This window comes from Saccopteryx leptura, chromosome 10 (assembly GCF_036850995.1).
Source record: "Saccopteryx leptura isolate mSacLep1 chromosome 10, mSacLep1_pri_phased_curated, whole genome shotgun sequence".
Lineage (NCBI taxonomy): Eukaryota > Metazoa > Chordata > Mammalia > Chiroptera > Emballonuridae > Saccopteryx > Saccopteryx leptura.
Genome location: NC_089512.1, coordinates 10,985,823 through 11,004,107, shown reverse-complemented (window position 1 = coordinate 11,004,107; position 18,285 = coordinate 10,985,823). Strand labels below are relative to the sequence as shown.

Genomic DNA, 18,285 nt, shown 5'->3' with positions numbered 1-18,285 from the left:
TACTGTTTTTAGCTGTTTTGAGACTGTTTTTATGTGGACTCTTGTCTCCTTGTTGTGGGGCTCAGGAGTCCAGGGTTCAACCATGAAAGGAATTTGTGGCTTTGGGTGATGGCTGGAGGTCACTGGGGACAGACTATAAAAACTTCTTAGCAGCTGACTAGTTAGAGTGCCACAACTCAAGTGAGCCTTCTTGGTACTCTTGGCAATGAATACACTTGAGCAGTGTGCAGTGTCCAAACTAGTATGGCCTTCTGAACTGTACCAAGAAGGACAGCAAGTATGTGCTCCTGCTGGGTGTTCCCTGAATGTGCTCATATTAAACCTAAGGTTGACCCTGTGTGCTAGGTATTGCTGTTCCCCTTTTTCAATTACACCTGCGACTGGGAGGCTATGAGCACCCTGCTCGTAAGTAGGAGGGCTGAATTGGAGCCTCTAGGTGTCTGGATTTAGTCTTTTTTTTTTTTTTTTCAGTGAGAGGGAGGCAGAGACAGACTCCTGCATACACTGCCACTGGGATCCACCCGGCAAGCCCATTAGGGGCCAATGCTCTGCCTATCTCGGGTGTTGCTCCATTGCTCAGCAACCAAGCTCTTCTTAGCTGGAAGACCGTGGAGTCATGCTCAGTGCCTGGGGCCAACTCCCTCCAATCGAGCCATGGCTGCAAGAGTTAGGAGAGAGAGAGAGAGAGAGGCAGAGGTGGTAGTGGGAAGGGTGGAGAAACAGATGGGCGCTTCTCCTGTGTGCCCTGATCTAGAATCAAACCCAGGACATCCCCACACCTGGCCAATGCTCTACCACCGAGCCAACTAGCCAGGGTTGGGTTTAGTCTGAAGGTGCTTTCCCCATATCTCTGCTGCCTCTCACTAGGATGGAATTCATTTGGGGTACTTGGTTCTTGTTTCTTCAGCTTACTCAATTGACACTTATATAACCCTTGCATTGACAGAACTCTCTTTTTAAAAGAAGTGTTTTGGTTAATCAACAATAGAACTATCCCAACAGGCAAGTGGATTGTGGAAAAACAGAAGTCTTGAATCAAGTTTCTTATCCCTAAGACATTTCAGGTTTAGATGGAAAGATGACACTAACAAAGAAAAAAATTATAAAAGTCTTAGGAAGGTCTTTTGGAGCCTATGATTCTTATTTTTTCCTTTGTGACTCACTTAGTGCAGACAGACATGCCTGGGAGCCATTGGCTTTCAACATCTGGTCCTTTTTAGTTGCAATACAGTTCAGAGAGCTAAATATAACGAGAGTAACGTAGACTTCTGTGAATTGCTGTACAGTTGTCCCAGAGAATGATTATCAGTTGAGTGTAGAGGAAAGCTGTCACACATTTGCTCAGTGGCAGAGTAGACGATAAAATAGGTGGTTTGCGGTGCTGTAGTTGGCTTGTACTGGCAGCCATTGCTAAATTTTCAGGAATTTTGACACCCATTGGCAGCTTGAAATCGGCCACGTGGTAATATTTACACCATGGGAATCATCAAGTAGTATAAATAAGGGATTTTTCCCCCTCTCTTCCCTTCCACTGGATTTACCAGTCCCCTACAGGATTTATGTTAGAATTTAACTGTAGTTCTTGGAGATAAGAGAGTGGATTTCTGTCTTTTAAAAGACTGCTAAATTTAGTGACTCTTCTCTGTTGCTATCTCCCAGACCTTCACTGTCTGTTTCTTTAAAAAATCACAGAACTACTATCCCAGTGGGCTTTTCTTTTTCTCTGTAGTTATCTTTCTCGGGTCCACGTCAGTGTTTGACACTCTAAAGATGGCTACTCCTTTTGAAACTCTTACCAGACTTCCCTAACTCTTATGACATTCTGCTTGTCGCTTTTATTAGGTTCTCTTTTTCTTATTCTTTAAAAGTAGGCATTTCCCAAGATTCTATCTTCATCTTTGTTCCCATTTTTTGTCTTGTTTATTCACACTCCTTGACTCATCCTCATTATGGAGCCCTCTTCAGTAGTCTAGTGACATTTCTAATTGTGTGCCAGATGTTTATACCTGGTTCCTGTAATGGATGTCCAGACCAGGATCTTATTTCCACCTTCCTTTCCCTGAACTAAACAATACAGAATGCTCAGTTCTTCCTTTTGACTTTCCTGTTTTCATTAGGACACTTTTATTAGGGTTCTTCTGGTCATACAGATTCAGAACTATGGCATGATCTTTCAGCCCCCCTCCCCCCATTGCACTGAGTGCCAAATCTATTACCAAGTCCAGTAGATTCTAAGTACAATATCACCTTTCCATTCCCACTGTCACCTGGGAGCCACCTCATTCAGACCCTCCTTAATCTCTTTCCTGGATTATTGCAGGCTTTAGCAACACATTCTGTTGGTATGCTCTGAACATGGTTTATCTCATTACATACTTTTAATCCCCAGGAGGCACAGCCTTGTCTGTAGCACAGCTACACACAGTGGCTTTATTCTATGCCCTTAGCCTGACTTCAGAACCTTTGCAGGCAGCGTGCCTCCTTCCTGTCTGTCTTTGGTGTCGTATTTCCTTCTGTGTACTGGGTTCCAGCCAAGCTATGTCTTTGTTTCCTAAAGTGTTCCTTGCTCGCCTCCACTCCTCATGGCTTAGTTCAAGTCAGTGTCTCGGATACGAAACAGATTGTGATCTCCCTTCTTTAAAGGTGCTTGGTATTTTCCTAAACTTTATTTATGGCACTTAGACCATATTTTCTTTCTTTTCTTTTTTTTTTTTTTTTTTGCATTTTTCCAAAGCTGGAAACGGGGAGGCAGTCAGACAGACTCTCGCATGCGCCTGACTAGGATCCACCCGGCATGCCCACCAGGGGGCGATGCTCTGCCCCTCTGGGTCATCTCTCTGTTGCATCCAGAGCCATTCTAGCACCTGAGGCAGAGGCCACAGAGCCATCCTCAGCACCCGGGCCATCTTTGCTCCAGTGGAGCCTCGGCTGCGGGAGGGGAAGAGAGAGACAGAGGGGGAGGGGTGGAGAAGCAGATGGGTGCTTCTCCTGTGTGCCCTGGCCGGGAATCGAACCTGGGACTCCTGCACACCAGGCCGACGCTCTACCACTGAGCCAACTGGCCAGGGCCTAGACCATATTTTCTAGTGTAGTTATTTGTGTAGTTTTTTGTTAGCTCATCGAGGACACAGCTTTTGTTTTACTCAAATGTCTGGTAGGAGCCTAAAGGGGCTTTATAAATATTAAAGTTCAATAAATTTTTATTGAATTAAATAAATTTGTGCTGGCACAAACATTAAGATAAAAAGCCTAGTAGTTGATTATATATTTTGCATCTGTGTGACTTAAATTATTTCATCCTAAGATTTTCAAAGAACATCAAATATATATTCATAAGAATTCAAAGTTTGAATTTGACTAGAACAACAGTTAGGATCATGAACTTAAATTATATTAGGGAGATTGGGAATATGATTCTATTCTTGACCTTGGATGAGCCAACCTGTGCTTCACTGTTTTGCCTGTTCTCCAAAATGCCAATCACAGACCAGCAAATACAGATTTCAGTCCTGTGACAAAGAACTTAACAAAAATTGTAAAGTCCCAGAGGTGGTCCGTTTAATAAAAAGAACCCTGGATAATGCATTTTAGAATTATATATCTCTTTGAACAAGTACTTAAAATGTGACTTGTATTATTTATTATTTATAATAACAGTTCAGAAACATTATATTATTAGGTTTTTAGTCTAGCCTCATGGTTCTATAATTCTCCACTCTTGATTGTGAATCATAAAAAATTGTGTGGAAAGATGATTTTATTAAGAAATATTACTCAATTTGAGACTTAGGATTTTAATTCTTTATCTAGTGGATGAACTTATTTTAGAACTAACAATGCCACTTGAATTTGTTAAGCAATTTAAATTACAGTGATAATCCACAGTTGCACGTGTAGCTTTTTAAATTTATTGCTTTTAGAGAGAGGATGGCAGAGAGAGAAACATTGATTTGTTGTTCCACTTATTTTTGCATTTATTTGTTGATTCTTGTATGTACCCAGACTGGGGATTGAATCTACAACCTTGGCGTATTGGGATGACGCTCTTACCAGCTGAGTTACCCTGCCAAGGCCTTGTAGTTATTTATGTTTGATGCTGTGTCTGATTCCAGAGGGCTCTGTTTACTGTGTGAGAAGAGGTTGGAAACAATTGGGAGAACGTATTACCAGCACAGGGCTATGTCTAAAGCACTGGTTCTCCAACTCTGGGTCTCTAAAAGTTACAGGTTAGAAATGAAAAAAAAAAGTTAAAAGAATATTAATGTGTTAAAATATATTAGAGTGCCTGTGTTGTCATAATCTAATGGTTAGTGTTAACTTAAGTCATTTAAGTATTTAAATTTAAGCATTTATGTAAAATAAAATGACATGTTCATCCCTTAAAGTGTGGTGATATGAGACATACTCTTTTTTCCCCCTCTCTTTTCCTAGAATGGGATTTAGAAAGTCAGTTCTCAGAAAAGGCTTTTATTTGTCTAAGTTTCATAATGTCCAATTTGGAAGTTTCAGTCATTCACTGGTTGAGGAATTATTTCAGAGGATTGTGTGTATATATACCTCTAATTTGAATATTTATATCAAAAAATCAAAACCTCATAGTTTTTCTAAATGAGAAAATATTGTGCTTAGAGTAGCTTACAGAGAGCAAGCATAAACCTAATTTTTCTCTCTTTACAGTGCCAGCATAGGGAGGGATACCATTTATAAAAGTGTGATATAATGAAACTCGCCTTACTTATAACCTAATTAGAAATGTTATTTTAAGTGGCCAAGAGTGTGTGGAAATGGGCCAGGTTTCTGTATATTTTCTTCAGAATACTTTGAAACCTCTTTCACGGTTTCACAATATTTCTAGATTGTGCAATTCAAGTTTAGTAATACTATAGATAGTCCAGTGTCTTAGAGAACAAAACAGGCATTACCAGGAAACTTAAATGTTGATGGCATAGGACATAAGTACAATGTTAATGTTATTTTTTTAAAAACAAAGATTAAATAGAAAGTTAAAAGAAGATTTCCATTGTCTCTCAAGGATACTTAAAATCATTCAAGTTAATATATTTTATGTTAAGCACTATTTGGCTTTCCTTAGAATTGCCACATCTAGTAGAGTTGTTTAAAACTTTTCTTACTCAGAAGTCTGCTCATTGGAAAGATTCTTTCACTGAGATTATAAAACAAGATTTCCTTTGTTTTTTTGATTAGATGCTTTAGGGCTTGAATGTTCAACTGTGCTAAGGTCAGTGCTCAATTCATGGGGTTGTGTAGAAAACCTTCCATGTACATTGGTGAGCCTTTCTGTTGTTATAGATAGGTATGGTCCCTATAGTGAATGGCTTTTTTTTAAAAAATTGAAGTATAATTGATATGCCACATACTAATTTCAGGTTTACACCATAATGATTTGACATTTATGTACATTGTAAAATGATCACACAAAGTCTGTTTATTATCTGTCACCATATACATAGTTACAAAATGTTTTTTCTTGTGATGAGAACTTTTAAGATTTAATTTCTGTGAAATAAGCCAGGCAGAGAAAGAAAAATATAATATGACCTCACTCATCTGAGGAATCCGACGAACAATATGAACTGAGGAGCGGAATAGAGACAGAGGAGGGATCAAAGGATCCAGAAGGAAAGCGGACAGAGGGAAAGGGGATGACAGGCTGACAGGATGGGATGAGAGCAGAAAAGCAAAGCCTGGAGGGAAGGGGGGCGTTATGGGGAGGGGGACAGAGGGAATGTACTGGGGAACACGGAGGAGAGGGGAGGATGTTTTCAGGGGACACTAGAATCTATGTAAACACAATACATTTTTAAAAAGATTTAATTTCTTAGCAACTTTCAAATTTACTATATGATTTTATTGACTATACTCATGCTGTACATTACATTCTCATGACTGACTTCTTTTATAATGGAAACTTGTACCTCTTGATCCCTTCACCCATTTCACCCAACTCCCCTCCCCTTTGGCAACCACCAACCTGTTCTCTGTATCTAAGAGATGGATTTGTTTTGTTTTTTAGATTCTACATATAAGTGAAACCATATGGTATTTGTCTTTCTCTGACTTACTTCACTTGGCATTATACTCTCAAGGTTCATCCATCTTGTCATGAATGGCAAGATTTAATGCTTTTTAATTTTTTTTATTATTATGGCTAAGCAGTATTGCATTGGCAGTATCTACTATATCTTTTTTATCCATTTATCCACCATTAGGCACTTAGCTTGTTTCCATATCTTGGCTATTGTAAATAATGTTGCAATGAGTATTTTTTCATGTGCTTGTTGGCCATTTGTATGTTTTCTTTGGAAAAATGTGTATCCAGATCCTCTGCCCATTTTGTAATTTGATTGGGGTTTTTTTTTTTTTGTTATTGAGTTATATCTGTTCTTTATATATTTCAGATATTAACCCCTTATTATATATATGATCTCCAAATGTCTTCTAATGAATGGCTTTTCTTTATATTGTGACTGATACTTGGGTCACTTCTGAAATTATGGTAGATCCTCAGCAGGAGATGATAGTGTTTATTGATATCTTCTGAAATAAAATAGAGAAGTTAAAATTTGCTTTTCTATTTATTTTCCAAAGCTGTAAAGCAGCATCTGTGTATTTTGTTCACTCTTATACGTGAGCCACATGAATTTAATTTTTACTTTGGGTTGTGTGATCTCAGAAGAATGACTGGCTGTATATCTGACAAGCTTCAGTCTTATGTCCTTAGTTACAACATCATGTCCTTAGTTGTAGTCTTCCTAGACTAGAAATGCAGAACAACTCTGAGTGACAGGAGAGATCATGTGGATGGGGCAAAATTGTTTTGAGGCTGAAGTTGTTTTGCCCTAAGGATAGATGAGGCTGTATGGGTGTTTTAGAGCATTAGAGGGAGCAAGCTAAGGGTGGGAACTTGTGAACAAAGGGTGATCAACTAAAAGATAGAGCCCTGACCCTTCTGAAATGTTCCTTTGAGCTAATAATGTGCATAGTGCTCAATTCTGGTGATTATCTAGAACAGTGGTCCCCAACCCCTGGGCTGCAGACCAACAGCAGTCCACAGAGAAAGAATAAATAACTTACATTATTTCTGTTTTATTTATATTTAAGTCTGAATGATGTTTTATTTTTTAAAAATGACCAGATTCCCTCTGTTACATCATCTAAGACTCACTCTTGACGCTTGTCTCGGTCACGTGACACATTTATCCATCCTACCCTAAAGTCTGGTCCGTGAAAATATTTTCTGACATTAAACCGGTCCGTGGCCCAAAAAAGGTTGGGGACCACTGACCTAGAAGAAAGAAGTAGGAGACAGTTTCTATAAAATTTGGTTAAGGCAAAGCTGATTAGACAGAAACGTCAGCACTTAGGGGAAGAAAGGTATATCTTTACAGTTCCATTATGGGTGAAAAGAAAATATTTTACTATATTTTATTAAATGTAAATTTTTTTTTTTAGTTTTAAATATACTTTTTAAAAATTCCACTTAAAAATTATCTATCTGCTTTGATGAATAGGTTGTGAAAACGTAAGAGGTTAGCGGTTCTTCTAGTTGAAAAGCCTTAATTTTTAATGTCATGCACTAGACTTGCAAACATAAAAACATTATTTTTCCCCGTCTCTTTGCCCATCAGTAGGAGATGAATGCATGGACAAGACATCCTGTCCTTTGAAAGCTGGCTTTATGACAAGAGGTAGACGTAAATCCTGTATTGCAGGCCGGCATATAGCATTTTAAATGCTAGTGCCTTGTACACTGTAGGTATTCAGAGAAGGTGATTTTTTCAAGACTGAAACAAAGATTTTATTTGTATTTTCTTTTCCCCAACATATCTATGATGTCAATTGGAGTAATAGTAGATTATAGTTTATTTCACCTTAATTTTCCCTCTTTTGTACTGACTTGATTCTGTCTGCCAAAAAAACTGTGGACGAGTTGAGGGATATTTCAGAAAATTGATGATAATGAGTTGTAACTAACTTCTTGGTACTAGTTCATGTTTGTGACTACACCGGGAACTTGATGACCATTCTGGGCAAGGACAAAAGAGCTTCATTTTAGTAATGGTTTACTTAAAAATTTTAAGCTCTAAAGATCATGAAATTGTTTTAACTGCTTGTTAACTGCTTTTTCCTACAATTGAAATATTGTTCAGTAAATTGACCAATTCATTGCTGAAGCCTTAAATTGTCTTTCCTTGATAATTTGTAAATAGATTTATATATTTATAAATAGGCTAATACTAATAAATTTTTTATTCATTTATATTTTGATAATAAATTATATGGAACATTTTGGGGGATGCGAGAGGTCTTATCTTTTCCTGTTAATGCAGAAGGTTTGAAACTAGCAGCAGAGAACGTTAGAGTAGAGCCTCATTATAATACAGGCTATCAGGTCATCTTCCACCCCATCCAGGTCTAAGGAATGTGACTTGATCCTGTAGGTAATGAGAAGTCCTCATATATTTAAGTAAGGTAGTCACCTGAGATAAAAGGGGCTTTGAACTCAAATCTCTACTTGTGTCACTTAACTGACAGCTGTATCCTCTTGGACCTGCCTGGGGCTTACCATTTCTGAACCTCAGTTTTCATATCTGTGAAATAGGGGTAAATTGGACTGAGAAGACCCTGGATTGGGAGTGACTTAATTGTTCAGCAAACATTTATTGATTGCCTGTTATACATAACGCCCAGAGGAGTTCTACAGGGAGGGAGATGTGAAAGGATGAGCTAGAGCTGAGAAAAAGCTGGGTTCTGGATCAGCCCGTCCAAAACTCGGCACATTTCTCTTCCCACACCCGTTCTTACTCTGTTCTGTGATGTGAGTAGTGGCACCTCAGAAAGCTAGGAAGCCTCTATTGTACATTTATACCCAACCAATAATCAAATCCAGCCTGTTTTATCTTTTTTTTTGGTATAAAATTTTAATGTTGAATTGCTTATTAAATATTAAGTGTTTGTGTGTTGAATTTTTGCATATGCATGCATCTGTCATTCAGTCACCTTTTAAAATAGAGAAATTCATTATCATTCCAGAAAATTCTGTTACTGCTCAAGTGATCCACTTGTAATTCATTGTAACCAGTTAATTTTAGATGAAACAGTAATTTTTTCCATTCATGCCATCAGTGAAAATATGCCAGGTACTGGAATAAAAACTGAAAATACAGTCATGAGCACAAAGTCCTTTCCTTCAAGGATATTACAGTTGGGTAAGGAAACTGATGAATAAATGAGAACTTTATAACAACTTGAGAAGAAAATAAAGTTTGAGTACAGGGTGCCATCCTGCGACCTTGATCTAATCCTGTTTGGGGAAGTGAAATCTAATCTGAGGTTGGTGAGAGTATAATCATGAAAGGAAGGGGAGATGCATATTCCAAGGATATTCAGAAGCAAGAAGCAAGAGAACAGGGTATACTGTATGGCTAGAGAGTAGACAGAGAATAAGAACTGACAAAAATGATACCGAGTGTCAAGTAAAAGGCTGAGTTACCCATTGTAAGTCAACTCAAAGTAGCCTTAGCTTTTTGAGGCAAGGACACAATGACAATTCTTTGTTAATTCCTATCTTTGAAGCCCCTCTAAACCTTAGCTAAAACTCTTATTTTAGGAATTACTTCATAATTAATGCTGCACAATTTTAGTGAATTATTGTTGTCATCTGTAAAATGTCAACTACCATTTATTGAAAGTTTCTGCATATTTTATCTTGGCACACACTCCATGCTTTCCATTTGTGGTAGTTGTCCCCAAAGATAATGGTTTCCAAAGGTCTGATCTTGTTCTAATACTTGGAACCTGTGAATGTTACTTTACGTGGCAAAGGCTTTGCAGAATTTTAACTGATTGAGTTAGAAATTGTGAGATGGCCCTGGCCTCTTGGCTCAGTGGCAGAGCGACAGGCCGGTGTGCGGAAGTCCCGGGTTCAGTTCCTGGCCAGGCACATCTCCACCCCTCCACCATCTCTCTCTCTCCCTCCCCCACAAGCCATGGCTCAGTTAGGTTGAGCACATTGGCCCTGGTGCTGAGGGTGGCTCCATGGAGCCTCTGCCTCAGGAGCTAACACTAGCTCAGTTGCGAGTATGGCCCCAGAAGGGGATTGCTGGTTGGATCCTGCTCAGGGCGCATACGGGAGTCTATCTCCCCTCCTCTCACTCGGAAAAGAAGAAAAAAATAAATAAATAGATGATCCTGGATAATCTGGGTGGGCGCTGCATGCATTCTCTAGTGTTCTTTCAAGTGATAGGCAGAGGGAGATTACAGGCAGGAAGAGAAGACACACAGGAAAGAAAAGGCAGTGTGGTAACAGAGACAGATAATTGGAGTGACCCTTCCACAGGCTAAGGGGTACCAGCCACTAGCACTCAGAAGAGGCAAGGGATAGATGTTCCCCTGGAGCCTCCGTTGGGAGCATGACCCTTAATTTTAGCCTGATGATACTGATTTCAGACTTCTGGTCTCCAGAACTAGGATAGACTGTATCTCTCCTCTGTTTGGTAGCTGGTATGTCCCAAGTGATTAGAATTGTTCCTTGCAAATAGTAAGTTCTCAGTAAATACTTGTGGAGTGAATTAATCCTATCATGTGTTATAGTTGTTGAATAACTTGTTTTCCCTATTAGATTTTTTCTTTTGTTTTCTTAATTGAGATACAATTGACTTAACATTGTGTAAGTCTAAGGTGTGCAGCATGCTGATTTAATACATTTATGTGTTGCAGAATGATGACCACCTATAGCTTTAGCTAACATCTCTATCATGTCGCATAATTATAGTGGGCTTTTTATAATGGAGAGAATACTTAAGATCTACTCTCTTAGCAGTTTTGAAGTATAGAATATGGTATTGACTATACAACTGTGTTGTGCATTAGATCTCTAGAACTTATTGATCTTCTAGCTGTAAGTTTGCACCCTTTGCCTGTTTTGTTTTAAATAATCCTTGGCCTCATCTTGTCTCCATTTCTGTTGTCACAGCCTTGGTTCAGGCCCATTCCTCTCATCTGGAATTTGCAATAGTTAGTCTCTTCCTCCTTTAATCCATTTTCTCTTTCATCAGAAAGTGCTCACTTTAAATAATACTGGTCTTGTGTCCTTGCTAGCGCTCAGCCGACTGCTGCAGCTCTGCATGGCCTCAGATGGTTGTAATAAGCCTGCGGTCTGCTCACTCCTGGGCAGGAGTTGAAGGCTCACCCTCTCCTTGGCTGGCTACTAGCAAAGCCTGTCTGTTCCAGCCTGCCCACACCTTTCCTCACCTGTTGCCTCAGGCCTGCTTCCTTTTTCTCTTTGTTCAGCTGTCTTCTGCCAGATGTGTGGGTCATTCTTTTCATCTACTGTTTACTGGAACCCAAAGCCTTTCCTTGAACAGTTCACCCCAGGCACATTGTATATGGGCCAATCCCTGGGAAGGGCAGAGAACAGAGGAGTACAGAGAAATGGAGCCAGAGCCACCAGACATGGTCAGTCCTGAAGTCCCCTTCTTCTGGACTTAAAGCTCTGAGCCTGTAACTTTCATTATCGTGTCAGCTGCATTGAAAGGGGTTTTCTGGAAATTGCCACCTAGGGCACCTGTAGGTTTACTCTACCTCTCCCCCCCATCCCTGCAAAAATGGGGGAAGTACAAAAAGAAAATGACTTTTATGTTCTACTGGTAACTATGAGATTCAAAGCCTTTTTATAAAAGCAAGCTCATAGTAATAAGATTTCTCTCGAGCCTCATAGCAGGTCTGTTTTGTACCTGCTGCGACTCTGCCGTCGCAATGCCCTCGGTCTCTGGCTGTTCTGCACTTCCACCCTGTACGGGGCTGTCTTGCAGTGAGGCAGGGGAATGCCTTTTTTGTATTTTTCTTATTCTGCCCATTTTAAATCTGTGCTTGATTATTTGGAACCTGACTATAAAGATAAGATGGATTTTGATATCTACTTTTAGGTTTACAGGCTGCAGTTGAATGTCTGTATCCCAGCAATTGACCGCAATGCTTTGTACCTGTTAGGTGAATTTCTCACCTAAATAGTGTCGCACAGACAGTAAGTCTCCCAGCCTGCTTTCTTCTCTGTGTGTAACAGGTGGGAGTTGAGAAGGACATTACCTCACCTCTTTGTATTTTGTTTTCGATGCTCTAGGTCAGGATGGCTAACTGCTTGGCTTCCCACGTGGTGCCCTACGTCTACATCACACCTTAAAGAAGCTGAAGAGAAAATATTAAAATGTAAGGTTTTCTTCTTATAAGTTAACTGAGTTCTTTGCTAAAGTAGGTCCAGTATTCACAGTGTCCTGAAACTGAACATAAGATTTTGTGGTGTGTTAGTGGTTGTGGTTGGCCAAAGAACTTTCCTCCTTCCTGTGTCATCAGCAAGTGCCTCGACTGTGGGGGCAGGGGTTCTCAAATGTTTTGGTCTTGGGTGTCTGTTACACTCTTAAATTAGTAAGGACCCTAAAGGAGCTTTGTTTATAGGTAATAGCCATCATTTACAGTATTTGAATTTAAAACTGAATAATTTAAAATATGTTAATTTATTAATTTTAAAATAATAGTTATAAACTCATTACCGGTTAAAATAAATAACAAATTTTCTAAAAATATGTTTTCAAACAGAATTGTAGTAAGAAGTCTAGCATTGTCTGCATGCCCAGCTCTTTACTCTCTGGCTTAATATAAGGCCTCTGGAGTCTCGTAACTGCTTCTGTGTTCAGACTGTTGATCACCACTTCTTTTGTGATCTCTGGAAAACTCCATTATATATCCATCAAAATAAGAGTGAAAAGGCAAATAAAGTCTTAGAATTATTATGAAAATAGTTTTGACCTCGTAGATCTCCTAAAAGGGCCTCAGGGGTCCCTCAGAGAGAAGCTCTAGGCAGTCCAGAGCAGGGAGTCTTGTAGAGGGGAGCACATCCGGATCAGAACAATGTGAGCTGGTCTAGGCCCAGATCTGCAGTCAGGGCGCAGGGTCTTGGGCAAGTGACTTTTCTCAGCTTCCTGATTTTCTACCCGTGAAACAAGGGGGTAGGATGAGCCTTAAAATTCCTTTTGGTTCCAGTATTCTGGGATTCTTCTTTAATTTTACTATAGATTTGAGAGAGAGAGGAAGGAACAGGGGCAGGGTTAAGGGAGAGAGAGAAGCATCTACTTGTTTCACTTAGTTGTTCCATTTAGTTGTGTACTCATTGATTACTTCTCATGGGTGCCCTGATTGGGGGTGAACCCGTGACCTTTGACACACCAAGACAACGCTTGATCCACTGAACCACCTCCAGGGCCTCTGGAGTCCTTTAATTCTACATTTATACTGGTGTGGAAACTGTTTGTTTCTTATGGACACTGAAGTTCCAGTATCTGTGAGTACCCTTATGAGCGATAGCACCTGTTACAGTTTTGTTCTGCTGATACAATTCAGAGGCATGGGTAGAGCAGTGCAGTTCACTTAGGTGATCATTGTGTATGTGTGTAATGTTTGTGGTGTATGTTTTTTATCCCTACCACAGATGAATTTTCTCTTTTGTGCATTTGAATGACTCAGAAGTAAGTGATCATTACTGGATATATCCAAAGCAAGAAACAATTAGTCATCTTGTATGGATTTTTAGCATGAAAATAAATTTCTACTTACTCTGTTTGCTTGAGTAATCTCGGTTCTCTACAAAGCTGGGAAAGTCATTGTGGTTTACTCAAATAAAAAAAATTCTTAGAAGCTGCTGAGCGCACACGGGAGGGCGTGGCCTCCCCAGTGCCTTCAGGCTGCCTAGGCCCTCATCACCCTGTGGGGTTCAGCTCGGACCCTGTGTTCTTGGCACTTCAAGGTGACTGATAGCCTTGCATCTGGTCGAGGTACCGAAAGGGCCGACTCGGGTATGAGTGGGGTGAGAGGTTTCTGAGGAAGGTGTGCCAGGTGCTGCAGGAAGTAGATGTGTTGGTGGTCACCCCGCAGTGTCCAGAGTCTGGACATTGTTTGCCATAGCTCGGACTTCCCAGCATGCTGCTGACTGTGAGTGAGGACAGCGAGACCTAGTGGTGCTGGGCGTTGGCTCTTTATTCTGTAGCTGTGTGCATCTTTGTATATGCATGTCCTGTCATGTGTCCTCATACCTTGACCCAGTGACACAGTAAACACACTGTTATTGAGCTCAGTATTAAATTTATTTTCCTCATTAAAAGTTCAGAAGTAAAACAGAATGAAAATCTTTGTCAGGAGATGAGTAAGGGTAGTCGATGTTCAATTCATACATGTCACAAACACCGATTCCCTGCTGCTAGGTACTAGGGATGCAAACATGAGTGAGAATCGGCCCCTGGTCCAATATCAGACGTAAAGCAAGTGCCTGCTGCAGGGGTTGAGCTCTGCAGTGAGGGCACAGGTAGATTTGTGCGAGTCTGCAGGCATTGTGTTCACAAAGCTGACGTGGTCTGATTGGCACTATAATGCTGGGCCATCTCCTCTTCTAAATGGGTGGCATTTCCCCCCACTTGGGGCCATGGACTCTGTTACATTCTGAATGAATGCTGCATTTCCTCTTGACTGCCACTATGTGGGTACAAAACCTGAGGTTCTTTCTTTAGTTAAAGGGCAGGAACCCCTGGCTCTCCAGCCTAGTCCACTGCAGAGGACTAGTACAGACAACTAAGGGGTGTGTCTTAGGTGTATCGCTATGCAGTTGATAATTTAATATAAATCCATTCCAGATTAGCTTCATCCTTAGTCTGGGGGAGAGTTAAAGTATTTAGTCCCACGGCATTGAAGGAAAGTAGAAGTTTTTTTCTACAAAATGATGATGACTTGATTGCTTGCACTTTCTAGAGAGATGTAGTGGAGGCCCCACCATAACCTGTCCCCTTTCTCTGCTGGCTCTGAAATGACTTCACATCTCAGTTGTGTGTTATACAGATACTGTCAATCCTTCCTAATTTATGATTTACTTTTTAGGGAAAAAGTTTTTGAATCTGAACTTTTAGTCTTCAATATTTTTTAAAATATTTTAAAAAACATTCATTTTAGAGAGGCGAGTGAGAGGGAAACAGAGAGAGAGGGAGAAGGAGTGGGGGGCAGGAGCAGGAGCTGTGCCTTGACCAGGCAAACCCAGGGGTTTCAAACTGGCAACCTCCCCGTTCCGGGCCGATGCTTTATCCACTCTGCCACTACAGGTCAGGCTGAACTTTAGTCTTCAAAGCTTAATTTTTAAGTGTTGGGTAAATTCAAGGTGGCATTCTTTTGTTTTGTTTGCAAACATAGAGACCTCCAAGTAATGGATTCTGTGAACACTGAGTTCCTCTCCAGTTCTCGGGGTGTAACACCCTCTCTGATAGTTGTGGCAAGAACTCCAAAGAGCAACATGACTTAGAAGACCTTGACCATGGGAACTTGAGACTTGTGTGAGATGGATTGTCCCACTTAGATGTAAAAAATATGATTTGTTTTGCTTCAGGGAAATGTATACTTTGTTTTAAAATTTATTGATTTTAGAGAGAAGTGTGGGGAGGAGAGACAGAGGGATTCATCAGTTTGTTGTTCCACTTATTTATGCATTCATTGGTTGATTCTTGTGTGTGCCCTGACTAGGGATTGAACTCACAGCCTTGGCATATCAGGGTCTTGCTCTACGCAGTTGAGCTACAGCCAGGGCTGAAATGTATACATGTTTTAGTGATGACATAATAAAGGCTAAGATCGTATGAATGGATACCAGGTGATTTCTAGATTATTAATTTCAGATTGCTCTGAGAATACTCCTCTTCTAAGAGGTAGTGAAGTTAAGCAGAATTTCTCTTTTATGTTTTTTTAGGTGTCCCCTGCACGTACAAAAAAGAATCTGTTCGTATATCCAATGGAAATAAAATATGGACACTGAAATTATCTCATAATGTTTCAAATAAGACTCCACTTGTCCTGCTCCATGGTTTTGGAGGAGGTCTTGGACTCTGGGCACTGAATTTTGAAGACCTTTGCACCAATAGACCCGTCTATGCTTTTGACCTGCTGGGCTTTGGACGAAGTAGTAGACCCGTGTTTGACAGCGAAGCAGAGGAAGCCGAGAATCAGTTCGTGGACTCCATTGAGGAGTGGAGGTGTGCCCTCGGACTGGACAAAATGATCTTGCTTGGACACAACCTGGGTGGGTTCCTGGCTGCTGCTTACTCCCTGAAGTACCCATCAAGGTAAGCAATGGTGACAGAAGAGAGGCACCCGAGCCCTAGTCTCTAGTTCCCATCTTTGGTGGTGGCTGGTATCAGAGCCTTACAAGACAGATTCTCTTCAAGGACCCCATAGACCAGTCGTCACAACTAGTGGCCAGTTTAGTAGCTGAAATGTCGATTTTTCTGTTACACATGCTACACATTTATAGAAGAGAAAGGACTTTCTATTTGTTAAACTTAGAATGTATAGAACTGAAGCCACAAGTAAAAATTGTGGTATTGCTTACTGTTGTTATTATCATTAGACCTTTGGATCGAATAGGTTTTTCTTAACCTTTTCCAGGTTATGATAAGCTGTATTGGAAACCAGAGGTAGAAATTAGAAGACCTAGTGCTATCTCTGACTTAGAGTAAAGTCACTTAACCTGTAAGCTTTAGTTTCCTCTACGCTACAGAAAATAGACCTGCATAGTGTATCATACAGGGGTTTTAATATACTGTGCCCTAGCCTTTATTGTTATAGAACTATTTTTTATAGTCATCAAATTAATGAATGTTTGCTTCAAGATCTTTATAGCATCTCCTTTTTCCTTTGCTATGATTTTCTTATGCTGTTTCCTATTATTTGTTACTTCTCTGAGGGAAGATCACATTAGAGTGCTAAAAAAATTAGAAGAAAAGCTCATTTTTGTTCATCTTTTGGAAAGAAAAAAGATCAGCATTTTTGTCTTGCCAATGTACTTTTTCCATTGGACTCCTTTTTAAATCCAAAATTGCAGCCAACTGTAACATGGAGGTTGGTGAATGAGACAGTGGATGGTGGTCATTTCCAGAGTGCATTCCTGTACCTGTGAGTCTGCCCATTACGTCACTCCAGGTGTGCTGTTGACATGGAATTTGACATCAGCCCTTTTGTACCTGAGGATTTCTTCCTCTGGAAGAGCCAAATTTTCCTCTGCAGATTCTTTATTTAGCATTTACATTGGATCTCTGGGGAGAGGCATAGTCCTGTGTGTGCTAGGCTGTAATTGTCAACTAGCAGACCTGTTCTTTCAAAAGAAATTCAGATTTTCCTTTCCTGGTCGGCTGTTTGGGATAGGCTTTGATTGTGTCTCTTCTCAGTGACAAACATTTGTTGCGAAAGTAAGAGACAAAAGCAGATACTTTTCTGGTATAAGACAATAGGGCTATTTGTGAGGGTTGGACTTCCTGTGTTTTGTAACAGATATTTATTATGTCTATTCTGTGGTATTTATCCCTTGGAGATATGACATGGGTCTCTGGGCCTCGCTCTGGTTTTGAAACCCTTAAGTCTTAGAATCCTGACCCTTCATGGCAATCTGCTATTTAGGTTAGTTGGGAAGATTTTAATTTGCAGTTGTGAAATATTTGAAGAAATATGGGATTTCATTGATTGAGAAGGGAATGAACACTTTAAAATTACCTATGAAAGAGAATAGCAACATGTTTTGAATGACATGTAGACAGAACGAGTATCTAAAACAAAATCAGTGATCCCTGCCTTGGCCTGACTACATTTCTAGAAAATGAATTTTGAATGTTTGTGCCTAATACTAGAAATAAAACTGAAATACAATACTTAAGGTGTCAGGACCAAGAACCACCAAATATTAACAATAAAAGAATATGAGAATGCTTGAAAAATAGCATGTTTAAATTGACTGATCGCTACCAGATATTAAGTGGAACTTTACAGAATGTAGAGTGTTGGATAGTCAAGCCTATGTTCTTAAGCACTTAACTTAAATTATTAAATACAAATTAATTTCAAATTAGCGAGGTTCTCTGGATTTCCAGATATCCCAAATTATAAATGAAGTTCAGTCAGAACTCTGTGCTTGGCACATTACAGGTGCCCAATGTTAAATGAATGAAACAAGGAGGCCACTAGACTGATGTGGCTCTAATGCCATGACCGATGTAAGCAACCATAATCTAAACCTATAAGCACCTCACGGTTATGAAATCAAAACCTACGGGTGGCCCTCGCTGGCTGGCCCAGTGGTAGAGCTTCGGCCCAGCGTGTGCAAGTCCTGGGTTTGATTCCTGGTCAGGGCACTCAGGAGAAGCGCCCGTCTGCTTCTTCACTTCTCCCCCTCTCCCTTCTCTCTCTCTA

The 18,285-nt window shown here is 40.1% G+C and overlaps 1 protein-coding gene across 1 annotated transcript in view; it reads left to right on the top strand.

The window, feature by feature from the left end:
* The window catches only part of ABHD5 (abhydrolase domain containing 5, lysophosphatidic acid acyltransferase), a 33,860-nt gene that overhangs the window by 1,813 nt on the left and 13,762 nt on the right, over nt 1–18,285 (top strand). Inside the window, exons 2-3 of the mRNA XM_066350893.1 lie at nt 12,143–12,228; nt 15,797–16,169. Coding sequence (XP_066206990.1) covers nt 12,143–12,228; nt 15,797–16,169 — 459 coding nt within the window. The remainder of the gene's footprint in view (nt 1–12,142; nt 12,229–15,796; nt 16,170–18,285) is intronic.